At 47.5% G+C, this 24,163-nt stretch overlaps 1 protein-coding gene across 2 annotated transcripts in view; it reads right to left on the reverse strand.

Moving 5' to 3' along the window:
* Positions 1–7,960: 7,960 nt before the first annotated feature.
* The window catches only part of PRCP (prolylcarboxypeptidase), a 57,173-nt gene continuing 40,970 nt past the window's right edge, over positions 7,961–24,163 (reverse strand). Inside the window, exons 8-10 of one of the 2 annotated variants that reach the window (XR_003941863.1) lie at positions 17,510–17,697; positions 9,536–10,319; positions 7,961–8,031 (exon numbers count right to left, since the gene is read on the reverse strand). Coding sequence is in view for 1 of the 2 variants with exons in the window: in XM_030200092.1 (XP_030055952.1) it covers positions 10,115–10,319; positions 17,510–17,697 (393 nt within the window). In the remaining variant the exon portion in view is untranslated. Of the gene's footprint in view, positions 8,032–9,454; positions 10,320–17,509; positions 17,698–24,163 lie in introns of those variants that run through there. The other variant, XM_030200092.1, reaches the window with a different exon arrangement.

Consider the following 24,163-nt stretch of genomic DNA (forward strand, 5'->3'; position numbering starts at 1 on the left):
ATTCAAATTCCTCATGCTGAAAAAAAATCAGACCATAGCAGAGTGCATGCTCAGTCTAAGCCATCCATGTAACCAGACAGTGAATGATACATACCTGTAGCAGGTGTTCTCCGAGGACAGCAGGCTGATTGTTCTCACGACTGGGTGACGTCCGCGGCAGCCCCCACCAACCGGAACAAAACTTCGCGGGCGGTCCTGCACTCAGGGCACGCCCACCGCGCATGCGCGGCCGTCTTCCCGCCCGTGCGTGACCGTTCCCGCTCAGTTGAATGACAAGCAAAAATGATGAAACGCAACTCCAAAGGGGAGGAGGGAGGGTAGGTGAGAACAATCAGCCTGCTGTCCTCGGAGAACAACTGCTACAGGTATGTATCATTCACTTTCTCCGAGGACAAGCAGGCTGCTTGTTCTCATGACTGGGGTATCCCTAGCTCTCAGGCTCACTCAAAACAAGAACCCAGGTCAATTTAACCTCGCAACGGCAAGGGAACAACAGAAAATTGACCTACGAAGAACAACTAACAGAGTGCAGCCTGACCAGAATAATTCGGGTCCTGGAGGGTGGAGTTGGATTTACACCCCAAACAGATTCTGCAGCACCGACTGCCCAAACCGACTGTCGCGTCGGGTATCCTGCTGGAGGCAGTAATGTGATGTGAATGTGTGGACAGATGACCACGTCGCAGCCTTGCAAATCTCTTCAATAGTGGCTGACTTCAAGTGAGCCACCGACGCTGCCATGGCTCTGACACTATGAGCCGTGACATGACCCTCAAGAGCCAGCCCAGCCTGGGCATAAGTGAAGGAAATGCAATCTGCTAGCCAATTGGAGATGGTGCGTTTCCCGACAGCGACCCCTATCCTGTTAGGGTCGAAAGAAACAAACAATTGGGCGGACTGTCTGTGGGGCTGTGTCCGCTCCAAGTAGAAGGCCAATGCTCTCTTGCAGTCCAATGTGTGCAACTGACGTTCAGCAGGGCGGGTATGCGGTCTGGGAAAGAATGTTGGCAAGACAATTGACTGGTTAAGATGGAACTCCGACACCACCTTCGGCAGGAACTTTGGGTGAGTGCGGAGCACTACTCTGTTGTGATGAAATTTGGTATATGGAGCATGAGCTACCAGGGCTTGAAGCTCACTGACCCTACGAGCTGAAGTAACTGCCACCAAGAAAATGACCTTCCAGGTCAAGTACTTCAGATGGCAAGTATTCAGTGGCTCAAAAGGAGGTTTCATCAGCTGGGTGAGGACGACGTTGAGATCCCATGACACTGTAGGAGGCTTGATAGGGGGCTTTGACAAAAGCAGGCCTCTCATGAAGCGAACGACTAAAGGCTCTCCAGAGATGGCTTTACCTTCCACACGATAATGGTAAGCACTAATCGCACTAAGGTGATTCCTTACTGAGTTGGTCTTGAGGCCAGACTCTGATAAGTGCAGAAGGTATTCAAGCAGGTTCTGTGCAGGGCAAGAACGAGGTTCTAGGGCCTTGCTCTCACACCAAACGACAAACCTCCTCCACTTGAAAAAAGTAACTCTTTTTAGTGGAATCCTTCCTAGAGGCAAGCAAGACACGGGAGACACCCTCAGACAGACCCAACGCAGCGAAGTCTACGCCCTCAACATCCAGGCCGTGAGAGCCAGAGACTGAAGGTTGGGGTGCAGCAACGCCCCGTCGTTCTGCGAAATGAGAGTCGGAAAACACTCCAATCTCCACGGTTCTTCGGAGGACAACTCCAGAAGAAGAGGGAACCAGATCTGACGGGGCCAAAAGGGCGCTATCAGAATCATGGTGCCGCAGTCTTGCTTGAGCTTCAGTAAGGTCTTCCCCACCAAAGATATGGGAGGATAAGCATACAGGAGGCCGGTCCCCCAATGAAGGAAAAAGGCATCCGACGCTAGCCTGCCGTGTGTCTGAAGTCTGGAACAGAACAGAAGCAGCTTGTGGTTGGTCTGAGAGGCGAAAAGGTCCACCGAGGGGGTGCCCCACTCTCGGAAGATCTTGCGTACCACTCTGGAATGGAGCGACCACTCGTGCGGTTGCATGACTCTGCTCAGTCTGTCGGCCAGACTGTTGTTTACGCCTGCCAGGTATGTGGCTTGGAGGAGCATGCCGAACTGGCAAGCCCAACGCCACATCCCGACGGCTTCCTGACACAAGGGGCGAGATCCGGTGCCCCCCTGCTTGTTGATGTAATACATTGCAACCTGATTGTCTGTCCGAATTTGGATAATTTGACAGGACAGCCGATCTCTGAAAGCCTTCAATGCGTTCCAGATTGCTCAGAGCTCCAGGAGGTTGATCTGAAGATCCTTTTCCTAGAGGGACCACAGTCCCTGGGTGTGAAGCCCATCGACATGAGCTCCCCACCCCAGGCGAGATGCATCCGTCGTCAGCACTTTCGTGGGCTGTGGAATTTGGAATGGATGTCCTGGGGTCAAATTGGTCCACCAGTGCAGTGAAGTGCGGCAACTGGTGGAGAGGCGGATGACATCTTCTAGATTCCCGGTGGCTTGAAACCACTGGGAAGCTAGGGTCCATTGAGCAGATCTCATGTGAAGACGAGCCATGGGAGTCACATGAACTGTGGAGGCCATATGACCCAGAAGTCTCAACATCTGCCGAGCTGTGATCTGCTGAGACGATCTGGTCCGTGAAGCCAGGGACAGGAGGTTGCTGGCCCTTGCTTCGGGAAGGAAGGCCTGAGCCGTCTGGGTATTCAGCAGAGCTCCTATGAATTCCAGAGACTGGGCTGGCTGGAGATGGGACTTTGGGTAATTTATCACAAACCCCAGCAGCTCCAGGAGTTGAATAGTGCACTGCATGGACCGGAGAGCTCCTGCCTCCGAGGTGTTCTTGACCAGCCAATCGTCGAGATATGGGAACACGTGCACTCCCAGCTTGCGTAGATACGCCGCTACCACCACGAGGCACTTTGTAAACACCCGTGGGGCAGAGGCGAGCCCAAAGGGCAGCACACAATACTGAAAATGCCGTGCGCCCAGGCGGAATCTGAGATACTGTCTGTGAGCTGGCAGTATCGGGATGTGAGTGTATGCGTCCTTTAAATCCAGGGAACATAGCCAATCATTTTTCTGAATCATTGGCAGAAGGGTGCCCAAGGAAAGCATCCTGAACTTTTCTTTGACCAGGAATTTGTTCAGGCCTCTCAGGTCTAGGATGGGACGCATCCCCCGTTTTCTTTTCCACAAGGAAGTACCTGGAATAGAATCCCTGCCCGGGTGGTACGGGCTCGACCGCATTGGCGCTGAGAAGGGCGGAGAGTTCCTCTGCAAGTACCTGCTTGTGATGGGAGCTGAAGGATTGAGCTCCCGGAGGACAATTTGGTGGCAGGGAGTCCAAATTTAGGGCGTATCCGCACCGCACTATTTGGAGAACCCATTGGTCGGAGGTTATGAGAGGCCACCTTTGGTGAAAAAATTTCAACCTACCTCCGACCGGCAGATCGTCCGGTACGGACACTTTGAGGGCGGCTATGTTCCCATGGATCCAGTCAAAAGCCCGTCCCCGGCTTTTGCTGTGGAGGCGCAGGGGGCTGCTTAGGCGCACGCTGTTGACGAGAACGAGCGCGCTGGGACTGTCCCTGTGCCTGACGAGGCCTTCGGGCCGGCTGGGTGTACCTACGCTTGGGAAAAGCATAGGGCGCAGCCTGCCGGGCCCGGGAAAAACGTCCACCTGCTGAGGTGGATGCTGAAGGCGCCCGGTGGGAGAGCTTGTCAAGGGCGGTTTCCCGCTGATGCAGTTGGTCCACCAGCTGCTCGAACTTCTCACCAAAAATATTATCCCCCCGGCAAGGGACGTCGGCCAGTCTCTGCTGGGTGCGGTTGTCCAGGTCAGAGGCACGCAGCCATGAGAGCCTGCGCATCACTATACCTTGGGCCACAGCACGAGATGCCACGTCACAGGTGTCATATATACCCCTGGACAGGAACTTTCTGCACACCTTCAGCTGCCTGACCACCTCCTGAAAAGGCCTGGACTGCTCCGGCGGGAGCTTGTCAACCAGGTCCGCCAGTTGCTTCACATTATTCCGTATGTGGATGCGGGTCACGAGCATGGAAGATTGGTAGGCCTTCCTCCCAAACGAGTCCAGAGTGCGAGATTCCCGCCCCGGGGGCGCCGAGGCGGTATCCCTTGAACTCCGTGCCCTCTTGAGAGCAGAGTCCACGACTGCCGAGTCATGAGGCAATTGGGGCCGCATTAACTCTGGGTCCGAGTGGATTCTGTATTGGGACTCTGCTTTCTTGGGGATGGTGGGATTAGATAATGGTCTCACCCAGTTCCGAAGCAGTGTCTCTCTGAGGACATTGTGCAACGGTACCGTGGAGGACTCTCTAGGTGGTGATGGATAATCGAGGACCTCGAGCATCTCAGCCCTCGGCTCATCCACAGAGACCACGGGGAAGGGAATGCATATAGACATGTCCCTGGCAAAGGAGAGGCTCTCAGGAGGCGAGAGCTTTCTCTCTGGTGAAGGCGTGGGGTCGGAGGGAAGGCCCACAGACTCCTCTGAGGAGAAATATCTGGGGTCCTCCTCCTCCCCCCACGAGGCCTCTTCCTCGGTGTCGGACATAGGTTCGTGCAGCTGAGTCCTCAACCGGGCCCGGCTCGACATCGAGGCACAGAGGCCTCGGTGTCGTCGAGCGGTGGACTCCCGCGCCGGCGGGGATGAAGCTCCCTCCATCGACGGGGACTCCACCTGCGTGGCGGTCGAGACCGGCGCCGCAAGCGGCGTCGGAGGCCTCGGCACCGGGCTAGAGCTCGCCGGCGCCACAGTCAACAGCGCCGAGGGCGCAAGCACCCCCCGCGCCGGCACAGTCTGGCGCATCAGCCCTTCCAGGATCCCCGGAAGGATGGCTCAGAGGCACTCGTCCAGGCCCGCTGCCGGGAAAGACGGGGGGGCCGGTAGAGGCGTCGGTGCCGGAAGCTGCTCGGGTCCAGGAGACTGCACCGAATTGCTGGGACCCTGACGCGGCGGTACCTCTACTACCGAGGGGGACCTCTCCTCTCGACTCCTCTCCGGCGCCGGGGGCCGGATGCATCGATGGCGACCGATGACGGTGCTTCTTTGTTTTCTTGCGATGCCCGTCATCGGCGCTAGGTGGAATGGAGGAGGAGGAGGAGGTCGATCCCCCTCGGCCTCAAGGGACCGGGTCCGACAGGGTTCGGTCCCGAGGGCCCTGGGTAGAGGGAGTGACCGGGGCCGATTGCCCACGCGGCCTCTCACCCCTGCCGTCAACGGAGGATCGGCGGGCCGACGGGACCTGTGCTCCTGGGGTCGATGCCATCGGTGCCGATTTCGCGGACATCGATACCGAAGAACCGGCCGTCGATACCGATGCCGTCGAGGTCGACGTTGAGGGGCCGGCTCAAGTTCCAAAAAGACGGTCCCGAAGAACTTGCCTCGCTACTTGAGTCCGTTTCCGGAGACCAAGACACAAAGTACACGACTTGGTATCGTGCTCCGGCCCGAGGCACTGGAGGCACCAAGCGTGAGTGTCGGTCTGCGAGATAGGCCGGCTGCACCGACCACACTTCTTAAATCCACTCGGGACCTTCGAGGACATCGACGGAAAAATCGCGTCGGCGAAATCAAAGTCGTCGATGGTGGCGGTAAAATCACACCTTCGAAAAGAAATCGACCGTGCGGCCACAAGGCCGCAACGCGACGCCCCCGCTAAAAGACGAGGGAAAACAAGTACAGCGCGTTTTTTTTTTTTTAGAAAAACTAAAGAGAAAAACGCGGCAACGAAAATAAACGAAAAATAAACGAAGATTCGCGAACAACGCGATCCGGTTTCCGGGGTTGAGAAAGAGAGAGGCGAGCACGTCTCTCTCCAGGCGCGGAAAAGAAAAGACTGAGCAGGAACGGTCATGCACGGGCGGGAAGACGGCCGCACATGTGCGGTGGGCGTGCCCTGCGTGCGGGACCACCCGCGAAGTTTTGTTCCGGTTGGTGGGGGCTGCCACGGACGTCACCCAGTCGTGAGAACAAGCAGCCTGCTTATCCTCGGAGAATGTCATTTTTGAGGGGGCCTGAACCCACAGAGGAGGGGGGCACAAATTTTTTCCCTTGCTCTCTGCACCCCCCAACCCTGACCCTCACCCCAAACACCTTTGGCAGCTGGGGAGAATCCCCAAGCAGAGGCAGACTCAGTGATCTGGGCCCCCTGGCTGAAGTGGGATTTGAACCTGGGTGAGTAGGAGGAACAGGGGAGCTCAAATGGTCCTGCCATTTCATTTTGACTCAAGCAGAAGAGGGCTGAGCTGGCTAGTGCCGATTTTCAGCACCAACCAGCCAAGTTATTTATTCATTCATTGGTATTCTGCTCATCTTTCATTCTTCAAAGACATTTAAAATCTGCAATACTGCATACCGATATGAAGTGGTGCTTAAGACCACTCTTAAAACACAACATGCATGTCTTTCATAGCATTCAGATGTATAGATGTGGAAGCTAACGACGATACAGGGTAATAGACATTAACGCAAGGTTAGTTTTAAACAGCTGAGCACAGGTTCTGAAAGTCACATGATCAATGGCACCAAGCATACCAATAAATTAAACTCGGACCACTCAGTAGCTTTTGTTCAAATCAACCTTTACTACGATACAAAAAAAAAAAAAAAAAAAAACACATTGAGATTGAAAAAAGGATCAGTAACAAAAAACAGATTGAAGCTAAGTGATTCTACAGCATTCCTGATGCAATATGCCACGCAATGTAACAGCTGCAGGACCCACTGGAATTAACAAAAAGGTTTCAATTCCCACGTTTTAAGCTGACTGCTCTGTCCTTAGACTGCCACAAGATACTGTGCACACGAAGTCTGGCTGATTGTCTTTGTTTCGAAATCTTTATGCCAGCCCACTGGTATCAGAACAGGACTTAGATCTGAAACTATTCAGTGGTGTCGCTGTGTGCCAACTGCTGCAAAGATACCATGCAAAGATTTTAAGAGTCCACAAGCTTCAACCAAGTACAAAGCATATGAACCATACCAATGCATGAAGTAAAATGGCCAAGAATTATTTTTTTCCCCACTGGCGAGATTGTCTACGCTAGAAGAGACATCATCTTTATGAAAATTCCATTAGACACAAAGGTGTTTGTGAAAACAAAAACTAAAAGCATAAAATCATGGATTTCGTGAACAGCCAGACAGTGCAATACCTTATGACTTCCAGACAGAGAAGGGATACATCAGAAACAGAATCAGGGTCCAGCCCCATAAGTTATTTTGGTGGAATTAAGAAAAAAAAAAGTTATATAAAGTATATACATTTGTATTTGATGAACAATTTTTGATTATTTAAATCAGCAATAAAAACAAACCATTTTTATTGTTTTACAACTGTTTCAAATCCAGTGGAAAAGGAACACTTAACCTGCAAAAAAGCAATTACAGTACAGCCAAGGTACAATATAAAAATATTCTTGCAATACTTGTCAGGAAGAAAAAAAAAAAAGAACCCCCCCCCCCCCCCCACCTTATCCTGTCTAGCTCTTCTCTGACAGACAATAAATAGTTATGGATGTCACTTTCGGCACCTAACCATTGTACCTCTATCCCAGGAAACCTAGACTGCCCCCAATTTGATTGCCTGCACTTTTTTGTCCTTTAGATTGTAAGCTCCTTTGAGCAGGGACTGTCCTTCTTTGTTAGATTGTACAGCGCTGCGTAACCCTGGTAGCGCTTTAGAAATGTTAAATAGTAGTAGTAGTAGTTTAATGGGCAGTTGGTGGATTCCTCAGCTACGCTCTTACAGGGGCTAACACAAAGCTTAGCTGGAAATGAGCTAATAGTGCTTTTGAGGAACCAGGAGATTATGGTGGTAACTATACAAAACCTACAGGAGCACATTTCAAGAACAGAGGGAAGAGCGAAGAGCTACCCATATAGGCAGTAGAATGGGGTGGCCATCGTCCTACCAATATTTTGCCCAACACAACATCAACTAAAGAGCTTGGGGTAGGGATGGATATTGGTTTGCCCCCCCCCCCCCCTTTTTTTTTTGTTACATTTGTACCCCGCGCTTTCCTGTGCCTGGCCCTTGCAGATTACCGATGTGGCCGCGCAGGCTTCTGCTTCTGTGAGTCTGACGTCCTGCACGTACGTGCAGGACGTCAGACTCACAGAAACAGAAGCCTGCGCAGCCTTCTACATGGAATGTTGCTAGTGGAATAGCACACTACACAAATCCAAAGATAAGAACTCAGTGTCTGCTCACTGCATATAAATACTTTTAGTAATGCAAATTCTCATATGGTTTGGATATTGGGAGCCCTCGGACGATGCCACTTAAAAGCAATTTCATTAGTTTTTGCCTAGTGGCCAGGCCTCTCTTCATCGGGTACTCCCTTTTCTTAAACCTTAAATAAATGCTGTGGCACTGTGAGAGTCTGCGTGCACAGACTGTTGAGGATTTAAGGCGGGCAAGTTTAACCCGAGTCCCTGATGAAAATATTGAAACCCGCGGCGTCGGGCGTAATTTAGGGAAAGCCAAAGCGGACTTCAACAGCGAGAGACATGTACTATGTTCAAGATAAGTTTTTTCTATTTTTCTTTTGAATTTTGAGCACGTATATTTTGGGCACCAGTGGAGTGTGTTTGCCACAGCATTTATTTAAGGTTTAAGAAAAGGGAGTACCCGATGAAGAGAGGCCTGGCCACTAGGCAAAAACTAATGAAATTGCTTTTAAGTGGCATCGTCCGAGGGCTCCCAATATCCAAACCATATGAGAATTTGCATTACTAAAAGTATTTATATGCAGTGAGCAGACACTGAGTTCTTATCTTTGGATTTGTGTAGTGTGTGATTGCAGTTTCCAAAGATTTTTGGTATTGGAGATCTTAGTGGTTTCAGGCTAGTGGAATAGCAACATTCCATGTAGAATCTCCAATAGTAGCAACATTCCATGTAGAATCTCCAATAGTATATATTTTATTTTTGTTACATTTGTACCCCGCGCTTTCCCACTCATGGCAGGCTCAATGCGGCTTACATGGGGCAATGGAGGGTTAAGTGACTTGCCCAGAGTCACAAGGAGCTGCCTGTGCGTGAAATGGGAATTGAACTCAGTTCCTCAGTTCCCCAGGACCAAAGTCCACCACCCTAACCACTAGGCCACTCCTCCACTAGCAACATTCCATGTAGAAGTTGGCCCTTGCAGATCACCAATGTGGCCGCGCAGGCTTCTGCTTCTGTGAGTCTGACCGGATTCACAGAAACAGAAGCCTGCGCAGCCTTCTACATGGAATGTTGCTAGTGGAATAGCAACATTCCATGTAGAATCTCCAATAGTATCTATTTTATTTTTGTTACATTTGTACCCTGCGCTTTCCCACTCATGGCAGGCTCAATGTGGCTTACATGGGGCAATGGAGGGTTAAGTGAATTGCCCAGAGTCACAAGGAGCTGCCTGTGACTGAAGTGGGAATCAAGCTCAGTTCCTCAGTTCCCCAGGACCAAAGTCCACCACCCTAACCACTAGGCCACTCCTCCAGACAAAACCAAAAGGCATTCTGAAAGCCCTGAGCTAAACTGACATTAAGGACAGAGTAATTTATTTTAAGTTTGAGAGCAACATATACAATAGCCTCTCTCCTCATCCCAGCCACAGGAAAAAAAAGAAAATGGGGAGGTACACTGGGAGAATGCACATGGCCATTTCATGCAAGAATAAAAAAAAATTTTAAACAATCTAAAAAGACTAGAAAAATACGTATTGTCATTAGGGTGATACAGAAAGTTATGCCTAATAAACAAAAGCATGAAATGAAACTGCCCAAAGGAGACTGAGGCTCAACCAAATTTTATGAGGTACTTATAAAAAAAAAAAAAAAAAGGGGGAGGGGCAGGATATCAAGATAGCTCATCTTAAGGATGAAATAAACTTTATATTCATTTGAGGAACTCTTCCAATTGTTAAAAAAAAAAAATAGATAACCACATCTTGCTGCTTCCCATAGTCTCCCAGAAACATTTCATTTCTTAAATGTGCTCAGGACAACAGTGTTCATAAACCCAACAGCAGCAGAAGGGATCATACGGGACAAAACACATGTCCCTAACAGTGGTAGCACTTTCAGCGATCAGATCTGGACTTCTTAATCCATTGCTTCATGTAATGCACTTCCAAGTCTCGGGCTCGTTGTACCGAAGGTGGGTCGTGTGCGTTGCTGTAGCGCAGATCCAGATGGTGTGCGCCTTCAGGAATTGTTACAGCGACCAAGGTATCCGAGATGTTATAATTCACCCCACCAGAAGACCATGGATCCAAATAGCCATTACTAAGAAAGGAAAAAAAAAAACAAATAGCACCCGTCAGTCATATTACAGATCCTTGGGGCAATACAGAGCGCAATTTTGTTAAATTGTTCACACTGGTGCAAAGCCTGCAGGCATCGTTTACTCACAGATAATGCGTTAACTTTCGAAGTGAAGCACATACTGCAGTTTCACTCCGAAGTTATTCCAGAAAAAAATTACCCATACATTATACCAGGTAAGCTTACAAGCACTGTCGTTTTTTTTTGTTTCCTCAAATCTCTGCTGGAAACCTGTTATATGGTTGAATTGCTTTATGTTAGAATTTACAGTAAATTGGAAAAAAGATTAAACAGACATGCTAAGAGGGGCATTTTCGATATGACGTCTAAATCCAACTTTGGACATTTTTGCTGAAAATGTCCAAAAATCAAGTGGTAGACATGGCCATTTTTGAACCTGAAAAATGCTATTTTTGTGTTTGAAAAATGGCCATGTCCTAAATGTTTTTACACATTTTACGCTCGGTGCGTTTTTCTGTTGTGACCATTTCTGGAAAAAAGAAATGTCCAAGGGAAAAATACACCCAAGAACAAGCCATTGGGATGTATGATTGGGGGCAGCATTCTTAGTAGACTGGCCACACAGACATCACAGCACAGCAGTGGGACACCCTAGGGCAGGGGTAGGCAACTCCGGTCCTCGAGAGCCGCAGGCAGGTCAGGTTTTCAGGATATCCTCAATGACTATGCAGGAGATAGATTTGCATACCGTGGAGGCAGTGCTTGCAAATCTAACTCCTGCATATTCATTGTGGATATCCTGAAAACCTGACCTGCGGCTCTCGAGGACCGGAGTTGCCTACCCCTGCCCTAGGGGGCACTGCAGTAGACTTCACATAAAAGATCCCAAGGTGTACATCTCAGTTACCGCCTTATATTTTTCAGCAAACCTACAAAAACCAACAAAAGCCTACAGTATTCAACTGTACACCAACAGCCCTTATGTCTGCAGGTATCACCTATTTGTGTTACAGTAGGCTTTTGGTGGGTTTCAGGGGGCTGACACTCAAGGCCTGTCTTAGCAAGTGCGGGCCCTGTGCATACCAATTTGGAGGGGCCCCATCCTAGCTCCGCCCCAGCTCCATCTCATTGATAAGATTATTCAATTTTTAGAAAATTTTTTATTTATGAAATTTCAAATAAAGCCAAATGAAGCTAAACTTGTACAGAAAAACTGATTGAAATAATAAGCACAATGCTATCATGAAACCCCCTCCCCAGAAATTATACAGTTCCAAGTCCACTACAATTAGTAGTTCCAATTCTCATAACCCCGGGGGGTCAGAGATGCAGACACACAATCTCTCCACTGCAAAACACTATACACAAACTTGTGCAAAAACACACTCATAACCTTACCAAATCATAACAGCACTAATTCCAAGGACAGGATGAGCTACAACCATATGCGTGGAAAGGCAGCACTGTAATTACACCAGGCTCTAAAACACCAATACACTACCTCGTGAAAAAAACAAAACAAAAAGGGCTGCAAATACTACACGCTAGCAGGATACTGCACCTTGATCACACATGAAAAACACATGACAACAGATATGAAGGCAAAATACTGAACTGGAAAGTTACCTCAAGAAGTCAGACTCAGCATGCAGCAATACTAGAAAAATTGAAACTTACATGCAAAATATCACAGATGCATATTTCCAAAAGCTGACATATTCCAATTAATAAATTCTGAATAAAATACTTTTTTCTACCTTTGTTGTCTGATCATTTAGTTTTTCTATTTGCTTTGGTCCCAGTGTCTTCTGTTTTATGCAGTGTCTTCATTCCATTTGATATTTTTTCTCTCACCATGTCCACCATCCTCCTGTGTCCTTATGTGTCCTGTCTACCATCTGTAGCCCTGTCCCTATCCTTTCTCCAGTTTCAGCATCTGCCTTCAAAGTGTTCCGATCCAGCCCTTAAATTTAGCAATTTCCCCTCCATCCATATCCAGCATTTCTCCTCACGCCCCTCCATCCATGTGCATCTACTTTCCAACCCTTCCCTCCATCCATGACCAGCATTTCTCTTCTCTCCCTTCCCCTCCATCCATGTGCATCTCCTTCCTTTGTCTTTCCTTCCCTCCATTTCTCCTCTCTCCCTGGGCCCTGTCCTCCCATCCATGTCTATCCTTGTCCATTGATGCTCCTCTCTCCCCTTCCTTCTTCCATCCATATCCAGCAATTCTCCTCTCTCCCCTGCCCTCCCCTCCATGTCCAGCAATTTCTCCTCTCTCCCTGGGCCCTGTCCTCCCATCCATGCCCATCGATGCTCCTCTCTCCCCTGCCCCCCTCCATCTATCCATATCCAGCAATTCTCCTCCCTCCCCTCCATGTCCAGCAATTAATCCTCTCTCCCTGGGCCCTGCCCACCCATCCATGTCCATCGATCAATGCTCCTCTCTCCCCATCCCATGTCCACCTGCCCGCCCTCCCCTCTTCTCAAATCTTCTAGTATTTAAATTTACCTCCGTTTCAGCAGCGTCAGTGAAAGCGCTGTCTGACGTCTGTCCACCAGCTTTCCCTTCGCTTGTTCGTTCCCTCAGTGCCCCGCCTTCTTCTGACGTCATTTCCTCGAGGGCGGGACACAGAGGGAACGAACGAGCAAAGGGAAGGTTAGAGACGGCGGGCAGCGCTTTCACTGACGCTGCGCAGCTGCTGCGACGTTGGAGCGAGGTAAATTTACCGGAGCGCCGGGATGGAGCGAAGATGGCTGACTGAGGAGCGCCGCGCGGGGCCCCCTTAAGCACGAGGCCCTATGCGGCCACCTCGGCCTAAGACTGGCTCTGCTGACACTTCACCACAAGTGTACCAGTTAGAGTGGGATATGGACCTGGGTTCCCTTCTCTACAGTGTACTGCACCGACCAATAGGCTGTTCGAGTAACCTGCTTGCTGCTCTAATTGGACTGACCATAACACCTGAAGCCGTCAGAGGCTGGTATGTACTGTTTCTTTCACATCTTTGGGAGTTGGGGGGCTGGGGGGAGTAAGGGGGTTTCTGCCTTAATCCCTCCAGTGATCTGGTCATTTAGGACACCTTTTTATGAGTTAGTTGTTATTGAAACGGGTCTAGACCAAAAAAACATCCAACTTTTAGTCCTTGATGTCATTACTTTGTTCCATTATGGCAGAAAAACATCCCAAGTTGTGGGAATGCCCAAATCCTGCCCCCAGCACGCCCCCTTGTAATTCAGATGCACTGCAGATGACCTGCATAGAATAACATCTTTAAAATGTGTTTTGAAAATACAGATTTTGACGTTTTTGCAAGAAAAACATCCATCTGCTGCTTTGTACTCTTTTTGGACATATTTCTGTTTTGAAAATAAGCTCCTAAAGCATAAGCATTATTCAAGAGATGTCTGAAGAAACTGCAAATTTCAAACAGAAAATCACAAGCACCAGGATTTAATGAGGCTCTACACCAAGAGAGATTGTAGAAAATCTGAATGTGCATGAAGGAAAAAACAAAATTCTAAACTGGAGCAAATCTATTAGCTATAAATCACAGCTTATTAATGCGAGGGGCATAATCGAACGCGAACGCTCATCTCCATGAGCGTCTTATCTCCGAGGACGGGTACGTGAAGGGGCGGGCCAGACCGTATTTTCGAAAAAGACGGGCGTCCCACCTTTTGTTTCGATAATACGGTTTGTGCCAGGCAAATGCATCGCATTTGGGCGCATTTGAGCTGGGCGGTACCGTTTTTCAGCGATAATGGAAACCCAAGGCGCCCAGCTCAAAAACGAACAAATCCAAGGCATCTGGTCGTGGGAGGGGCCAGGATTCGTAGTGCACTGGTCGTCGTCCCCCCCCCCTCCACATGCCAGGACACCAACCGGGCACCCTAAGGGGCACTTGTAGCAATTTAAAAAAATTAAAAAATACCTCCCAAGTCCATAGCTCCCTTCCCTTGGGTGCTGAGCCCCCCAAATCCCCCCCCAAAACCCACAACTCTACACCATTACCATAGCACTTATGGCTGAAGGGGGGCACAGTGGGTTTTGGGGGCGGTTTGGAGCGCTCCCATTTACCACCACAAGTGTAACAGGTAGTGGGGGGGATGGGCCTGGGTCCACCTGGCTGAAGTCCACTGCACCCACTAACAACTGCTCCAGGGACCTGCATACTGCTATCATGGAGCTAGGTATGACATTTGAGACTGGCATACAGGCTGGAAAAAATAAAGTTTTTAAAGTTCTTTTTTTGGGGTGGGAGGGGGTTAGTGACCACTGGGGGAGTCAGGGGAGGTCATCCTCGATTCCCTCCGGTGGTCATCTGGGCAGTTGGGGCACTTCTGGGGGACTTGTTCGTGAAAAAAAAAAAAGGGTCCAGAAAAAGTGACCCAAATTCTCGTTTCTGGCACCCTTCTTTTTTCCATTATCAGCCGAGCGCGCCCATCTCTCCTCGGCCAATAAATATGCCCCAGTCCCGCCTTCACCACGCCTCTGACATGCCCCTGTCAACTTTGTCCGTTCCCACGACAGATTGCAATTGGAGATGCCCAAAATCGGCTTTCGATTATACCGATTTGGGTCGAAATATGGGCGTCTTTCTCTTTCGAAAATAAGCTGGTTAGTCTTCTTCAATAATAGGGATACATCAATTGGATTCTAAGAAACTTTTTAAAATAGTGGAAAACCTCCATCTCCAATTCAGGAGGTATCTTTGAACAGGCAGTATTAAACTAAGCACAGTACCTGCTTCAGTTGATCATTAGTCTGTACACTACCTGCATGATGTAATATCTTGTCATGCTATGCTCCTTTTCCTTTTTTCAATGTTATGCACGTTTCATAAATAATAATTAAAAAAATAAATAACTTGGACACTAAATTCAAAAGATAGTTTAGGAAAGACTACCTACAGCAGATAAACTAGATCTGACATTATGAAAATTAGACCAGTTACTAGTGCTTTTTTGACCTGGCTTTAAGTTTTTTTTTTTTTTTTGCGGTTCCAGAGGCCATCTTAGGCCTGTACCCCAGCTAGGTTGCATTGACCTTTTTGGGGGGGGGGGGGGGGGGGGCGGCGGCGGCAAGTGGCCTTTTCCCCCTCGTCATGGAGTCATTTGATTTTGCATCGCCTGTTTTCCTCTTCATGTCCCAGAAGATTCCCAGTGGCTTCAAGCACTGTTACCAGTGTAAAAGGGTCATCTCTGGAACTGATTCCCATAACTAGTCTCTCCAGTGTTTGGGGCCCGACCATGACACTCCTTCCTGTGTCCTCTACCTGTTCATGCAAGAGGACACAGAGCCAGCGAGATCCAGCGAGATCCAGCACGATTTGTGGCACTAAGTCTGGTCCAGCGATGTCAGCACTGAAACTACTGGCCCCGATGGCTGCTGTGACTACTTCCACACACAGAGCGCACTGGCATTGATGTATCCCCCTGCCAGATGCTGTGACAGTGCCCAGGTGTAGATCTGCATCAGACCTGACACCAAGGTAGCATAAGGATATGATGTCATCCTCATTGGTACCACGATAGGCTTAGACTGGTGCCAAGCACTGGAGTATAAGGAAAAGTAAACATTGGTTCCCCTCGAAGTGCCATACCAGGAGCTCCAAGGCATCAGCGTCACTTGGGAAATGTCAACGTTGAGAGGAGCAGAAGAGTGCTCCCCCTCTGAGGAAGGGGCCGACACTGCAGTCGCCATATAGCTGGGCTTCATCATCTGATTCAGGACTAACAGATTCTCAAGCGGTTTGCACATCACCCCCTATCCCACCTTTGCCAATGCTCATCTTCAACAACTGGTTCCAGGCCATACTCAGGAGCAGCTGTTGGACTTGCTGTAGCAGCCAAGTGTGTCAGCATATAGGGTGCTTGCGCCAGCCACGGCACAGTTCTAGCTTTCCTTTGAGGCCCACGCTTTGGAGTCAGGTTCAGGCGATGCAGTGACCTGCTCAACATCAGGGGACCAAGCTTCCCTGGGGACAGGTGGTAGATCTGCACCTCGGTGACCCAAGAGGTCTGGATGCTCAACCAGTAGACCAAGATAGCAAGGGCTCATTTCTCTTAGGAACAGTACCTTAAATCATATTCCCACCCGTCTTGGCAGTTTTAGGGAGAGTCAAACTACTTCTCAGGGGAGAGGTCTTATAGCATAACTTCAGACACCTCCCCTCCAGAGGAGGGAAGGAAGTCTCTACCAGAGTCCCCTAGTAGCGAGATAATACAGGCCAACATCTAAGAATTTAGACATAAGAAAAACAAAACAAAATAGATGCCTACCCCCTGGACTACCCTCAGGAAACAGAATCGATTCTTGTGGAATATACAGCCAAGGTCCTAGGCCAAGATAAACAGTCTAGTCTAACCTCCAGCACAGACATATGGATAGGAGATCTTACACTGCAAAGAATAAAACTAAATAAAGGGCAACATACAGTTTTCATAAGAACCGACATACAAATGAACAGCGGTATGTTCCAGCATATTCACAAATATTAGCAATTAGCTAACCTCGGGATCCACAACTGAGAAAGAATAAAAGGGAGAGGTAATTAATATGAGCTACTTTTTTTGTTTAACAGGAGCTTATGCCAAAGAAGGCACCCCCCCAACTGAACTGAAACCCACACATTAAACTGGATCAAGTCCAGGAAGGCACCCCCAACTTGACTGAAACAAAGTTTGAGAAGCTGGTCCAGGAGACAGGCCAAATAGGCACCCCCAACTCAACTGATACTCGGCATAAAACCCCAAAAGGGTAGTTAAAGCTCAACCAAAACTAGTTAGAAATCAGGTTAGAAGCAGGGCCATTAGCCTGTCATCCATCCGCTTGGAGAAACACTGAACATTTGATGCTGCACAATACCCTTAAGGGGCGATATCACTTGAGAACTATTTTCATTCTGTCTCCATCTGTTGGTAGATGGACACAACCCGTTGGTCCGGACTGGTAGGATACTAAAGAAAGATGGATAAGGCAGCCATAGGTGAAAAATCTCAGTGGGTGGGGGGACATCTTAGCCATATCTAAGCCTCTACTACTTTCTTCTAGCTCTGTTGGAAGAAGGCTCACAAAGAGGGACTATCTTTATTCAGAAAAAGCTTGTTTGCCACCAGATGCCTCAAACTGGTGCATGCCATTGTCATCAGAATGGGCCACTCTTGCCAGTCACCTGTCAGCTCACCTGAACAGAATGTTGCTGTGAGAGCTAATATTCTTCCCACCATATATGGATGTAATCCAAGACAACCGAGGCCTCACTCCCCACTGCTTAAAGCAATCTTCAGAGTATATCTCAAAATCCCAGGACTGAGGTTCAAACATGTCATTCACTCCATCTGCACACATGGGCATCACCATTTCAGTGCAGGCCTGAAAGAGAAAATACAATATCAATATTAAAGTCAAACCATAAAGCTTTGGAGCTATAAGACAGGCAACACCTTGCAGTTTTCCCCATTTTATTCAGTAAGGGAATTCAAATATTTTAATTCTGTACTTGATATCTCCCTTGTATTGGCCCTGCCAAATGAGCATCCAAAAACTGTACCCAAACCACAGTAAAAAAAATCAAGCAGACTAAGGAGACATCCCCACATACAAACTCACTCCCAGGTCATCTCCATCCAACTCAAGACTGTCAAGAAACAGATGAAAACCTGCCTAGTTATCTGAAGAATTAAAAAAAAACATGTGTGCAGTTGATTTGTGTTCAAATACGTAGCCCATGTTATTCATCTAGAATAGTGATGTCCAACCTCAATCCAAGGGCTGCAACCCAGTCATGTTTTCATATTCATTGTGGAAATCTTGAAAACCCAACTGGGCTGCAGCTCTCAATGGCTGAAGATGGACACCCCTGATAGAACTTCTGTCATACCCAGTTCCAGCTCTCTGTATGTGCTATTGTCACATGTCCCCTCTGTCCTTTATTAATGTACTAGCCATTAATCCCGTTAAAACGGGCGAGATTTCCAGCTACCCTCCTCGCCGCTGCTCCCTCCCCCCTCCGTGCCAGGCCCCCTGCACTGACAGCGCCTCTCACCTCCGTGTGAACATAGTAACATAGTAGATGATGGCAGAAAAAGACCTGCACGGTCCATCCAGTCTGCCCAACAAGATAAACTCATATGTGTATACCTTACCTTGATTTGTACTTGCCTTTTTCAGGGGACAGACCGTACAAGTCTGCCCAGCAGTATTTCCCACCTCCCAACCACCAGTCCCGCCTCCCATCACCGGCTCTGGTACGGACCGTATAAGTCTGCTCTCCACTATCCTCGCCTCCCAACCACCAACCTCTCTTCCCCCACCTGCTCCGCCACCCAATTTCGGCTAAGCTTCTGAGGATCCATTCCTGCTGCACAGGATTCCTTTATGCACATCCCACGCATGTTTGAATTCCGTTACCGTTTTCATCTCCACCACCTCCCGCGGGACATCGCTCTGCTGCTGCTGCCTGCAGCGCTTCCACACGGAGGTGAGAGGCACTGTCAGGTCAGTGCAGGGGGCCCAATATGGAGGGGGGCGGGAGCGGCGGCGGGGATGGGGAGAGGGTGGAGGTTGGTGCGCGCGATGTTCGTTTCGAGGCTCCAGCGGCAGCGTCCGAAAGTTGACCAACTCCATTTCCCTCTCTGTTCCGCCCTCTGACATCATCACGTCTTGACGTGAGGGCGAGACAGAGAGGGAAGTCTCTACTGCGCATTTGCAGGCGAGTTGGTCACTTGCCATATGTTTGATATGCCAATATTTTAATTTTAAAATTTAATTTAACCCAATTTATGCACCACCTCCTTGGTAAACAAAAAAAAAAAAATACAACTCAAGGCAATTTAGAATTCATAAGACGCATACAATCTACAGTCAAACCGTGCTCAAATTTGAACATTTTGTTGTTTCACCATCACTAGAATTTTAGTTTGCTTATTTCCATTTAAACTTGCTGTACACTATCCACCTTATAATTGAAAGAGAAAAACGCCTATATTCCGACCTAAATCGGGAGATGGACGTCTTTCTCTCGCGGGTGCCCAAATCGGTATAATCGAAAGCCGATTTTGGGCGTCTTCAACTGCACTCCATCGCGAGAACGAATAAAGTTGATGGGGGCGTGTCGGAGGCGTGGTGAAGGCGGGACTGGGGTGTGGTTATCGGCCGAGCAGAGATGGGCGTCTTTAGGTGATAATCGAAAAAAAAAGGCATTTTTACCGCGATTTTGGGTCACTTTTTTTGGACCCTTTTTTTTTTTTCACAAACAAGTCCCAAAAGCTGCCTCAACTGACCAGATGACCACTGGAGGGAATCGGGGATCACCTGCCCTGGCTCCCCCAGTGGTCACTAACCCCCTCCCACCAAAAGAAACCCACTTTACAAACTTTTTTTGCCAGCCTGTATGCCAGCCTCAAATTCCGTACCCACCTCCATGACAGCAGAACGTGTTCTATCCTCTGACAGCCTTTCCCTGGTTCTGATGTGGGTCTCGGGTGAGTAGGACACCTTTTCTGTTAGGTGCACTGCAGAGTCACATCAGCAATGCATTGTGGTGGGTTTTGGGTATTGGGCTCCGTGATTCAACTAGCTATTGTTAAATGCTCACGATGTTGGTAGTTGGTAGGCTGTACTCCCAAGGTGCTTTTCCCCCTGCTAACTGGGTCAGAGTGTGCCCTGTTGTGTTTCCAGTAGTCCATAAGGTAGCGGCCATTTTTGTAAGCCAGTTTTAGATCCCGGTCATGTGTTAGCCACGTTACAGCGCTTAGTTCTTACCTTGAATGTTGCTGAAAGAGGGCATTGTACACCCAGCTCGGACCTACTGCTAATCTCAGTACCAGCGAGACTCGTTGCCAGTGGGGCACAACCTGTGATCTGCAGTTAACTGTGAGTAAAGGTGCTTATTCAAATAAAGGACATTTTCAGCGAGATTAGTCTTCAGGTGTGAACTGCTGTGCCAAGGTTATACAGCAGCAACAAGTCCTGTCCCTGGAGCACTTTTAGTGGGTACTGCAGTGCACTTCAGGCAGGCAGACCCAGGCCCATCCCCCCCCCCCCCCCACCTGTACCACTTGTGGAGGTAAATGGGAGGCCTCTGAAACCCACATGTAGTTGCCCCCTTCACCCCTAAGAGCTATGGCAGTGTTGTACATTTGTCCCTCCCACGACCAAATGGCTTGGATTAGGACGTTTCTGAGCTGGGCGTTTTTATTTTCCATTATCGCAAAAAACACAAACCGCCCAGCTCAGAAAGGACCAAATCCATGGGCATTTGGTCTGTTCAAACTGTATTTTCAAAACAAGATGGTCGCCCATTTTTTTTTCGAAAATACGGTCTGTCCCGCTTCTTCACGTATCCGTTTTCGATCATGCCCCTCCACGTTAGATACATATTTTCAAAAGGCAGTTATATTTATTTATTTGTATCCCACATTTTCCCACCTATTTGCAGGCTCAACGTGGCTTACATAGTGCAGTAGTGGCAGTCGCCAATACCGGCATGAACAAATACAAAGTGTGGTTATGACAGACTAATGATCAGAATGGATAGACATATTGGGGGTCAAGGAGAAGAATAGGTTAGGTTATGTCCAACATGAACATTTATATTGATGGATTGCGGGGTTAGGCATTTAGGTCGAATCATTTGGAGTATGCCTTTTTGAAATAGTAAGTCTTCAGGAGTTTCCGGAAGATTAGGTGGTCGTATGTTGTTTTCACAGCGGTCGGAAGCGCGTTTCCATAGTATATAGTATACTTCCAATTCAAAAATCACCTTGAGGTCCAAGCTTCAAAGGAAAGGGTTGCTGACGTGCACACATTGGGTGCAGTGTGAATGTAAGTGTATTTAAACTGAAGAGAAGATAAGTATCTTAAGCAAAGCAAAGCAAGAGCAAAGCTGACCAAGCATATATCTCTGTATTACTGCTAAGCAAATATATATCTCTGTATTATTGCTAAAAATATATTGTGTAAGCAGACTTTGCTTCCAGTGTGGTGTTCCCACACTGCCTCTGTCCGACGGAGGACAGTTGAAAAAAATAAAAAATTTTTGATTATTCTTTTTATAACAGGTGTCAGTTTCTTTGTTTACACACATATAGGGTGTAAATCAACAAATTCAAAAATCACCTTGAGGTCCATCTTTCCTTATTATTGAGAAAGTGAGATTGTACAACCCAGAATGCTTCAAGATGAGGGAAAAAAAAGTTCTGCAAGTTGAACAGTTGCCGTGGAGGAGTATTTTCAAAGCACTTAGACTTATAGAGTTGCATAGTTACCTATGGAACTTTGTAATAGAGAATGACACGGGGACAAAGTTTGTCCCTGTCCCCACAGGCTCTTTTCTCATCTGAAGAAGTCTCGGACATTTATGATTTCATGTACCATTGGAGAATTTCACTCAGCTATCAAAAGTAAACTTGAGCCCCTAGATGACGTAGCCCTCTGGCACAGCTCCCCATTTAACCTCACTATCTTAAGATCAATAGAATCCACATGAAAACGTAATGGCATCTGGGCTTTGTCTCAAACGTTTATCATTGGATGCTTTTTCTCGCCTCACCCTACGTTTGGAATAAACTCCCCGAGTCCATACGTCAAGCCCCCTCCTTGCCCATCTTCAAATCCTTGCTCAAAGCACACCTCTTCAGTGTCGCATTTGGCACGTAACCATTATACCTCTATTCAGGAAATCTACACTGCCCCAACTTGACATTTCGTCCTTTAGATTGTAAGCGCCTTTGAGCTTGTAAGCTCCTTCTTCGTTAAACTTTACAGCGCTGCGTAACCCTAGTAGCGCTTTAGAAATGTTAAGTAGTAGTAGTGATGTTCCATTAAACCACTCTTTCTTGGGAACAGGTAACTTCATTTGCCACCTCTGATCAATCTGTGTCCTCCTTACATCTTCCCCTTCAGAATTCACCTCCCTTTGTCAAGCCATTGTCATAGGCAGAAAGAAAGCCATCATCTATGTTTAAAAAACACCACTTCAGGACTATTAATTATATGCTTCTGTTTGAATCCTCTTGGTTAAAAGATCTGGATATCAACCCAATGGAATTTGACTGGGCTACCTTCTGGTCCAAGACTCTGTCCTACAAAATCTAATGCACTGATGCGGTCTTCCTTGTTTATTATGCATCAGGCATATTGGACCCCTCAACGATTAGCAAAAATAAATACATTTTTTTTAAAAAGGTCTCTACGAATATCTACTGGTCTTGTTCGTCTGAACCAGAGTCTCTATCACATATTATATTTACTGTAAGAACGTGCATGCTTAATGGTCCTAAATCTGGAACAGAATTGTTCAAATCTTCAGGATCTAAACATCAACTATAAAAAAACTAATCCTACGCTCCGATAATCCGTCTCTCTCACTACCAGATTCCCATCAAACTTTTCAATTTGATGACAGCTACTGCGATGCATCTCATCTGAAACCGGAGAGAGAACTTTTAAGCAGAACTTTTCTGAATGGTGAAGCTACCTATTTGGCCCTTAAACAGCTTACTATCATTCTGTTCTGAAAATGTGGGCACCGTTGCACTTTTGCTCTACAATATCACCTAAAAACAGCATAGGTTTGCATTTGCTTGTAAGCATATCTTCATCACTTTGGTTACATAAGTACATAAGTAGTGCCATACTGGGACAGACCAAAAGGTCCATCAAGCCCAGCATCCTGTTTCCAACAGTGGCCAATCCAGGTCATAAATACCTGGCAAGATCCCAAAAAAGGTCAATACATTTTATGCTGCTTATCCCAGAAATAAACAGTGGATTTTCTCCAAGTCCATTTTAATAATGGTCTACGGACCTTTCCTTTAGGAAGCCATCCAAACCTTTAACCCCACTAAGCTAACCACCTTTACCACATTCTCTGGCAAAGTTCAGTGAAGAAAACATTTTCTCAGATTCATATTAAATGTACTACTTTGTAGCTTCATCGTATGCCCCCTAGTGCTAGTATTTTTGGAAAGTGTAAACACTCTTCACGTCTACCTGTTCCACTTCACTCTTATTTTATAGACCTCTATCATATCTCCCCTTAGCCGTCTTTTCTCCCAGCTGAAGAGCCCTAGCCGCTTTATCCTTTCCTCATAGGGAAGTCGTCCCATCCCCTTTATCATTTTCGTCGCCCTTCACTGCACCTTTTGTAATTCCACTATATCTTTTTTGAGATGCAGTGACCAGAATTGAACATAATATTCAAGATGCGGTCGCACCATGGAGCGATACAAAGGCATTATAACATCCTCATTTTTGTTTTCCATTCCTTTCCTAATAACCAACATTCTATTTCCATTCTTAGCCGCCGCAGCACACTGAGCAGGTGGTTTCAACGTATCAATAACGACACCTAGATCCTTTTCTTGGTCGGTGACTCCTAACATGGAACCTTACATTATGTAGCTATAATTCGGGTTCCTCTTTCCCACATGCATCACTTTGCACTTACTCACATTAAACATCATCTGCCATTCAGACACCCAGTCCTCCAGTCTCGTAAGGTCCTCTTGTAATTTTTCACAATCCTCTCACGATTTAACAACTTTGAATAACTTTGTGTCGTCAGCAAATTTAATTACCTCAATAGTTACTCCCATCTGTAGGACATTTATAAAATATGTTAAAAAGCAGTGGTCCCAGCACAGACCCCTTGGGAACCCCACTAACTACCCTTCTCCATTGAGAATACTGACTATTTACTCTCTGTTTTCTATCTTTCAACCAGTTTTTAATCCACAATAGGACACTACCTCCTATCCCATGACTCTCCAATTTCCTCTGGAGTCTTTCATGAGGTACTTTGTCAAACGCCTTTTGAAAATCCAGATACACAATA

The sequence above is a fragment of the Microcaecilia unicolor genome, chromosome 4 (genome assembly GCF_901765095.1).
Source record: "Microcaecilia unicolor chromosome 4, aMicUni1.1, whole genome shotgun sequence".
In the NCBI taxonomy this organism is placed as follows: Eukaryota; Metazoa; Chordata; class Amphibia; order Gymnophiona; family Siphonopidae; genus Microcaecilia; species Microcaecilia unicolor.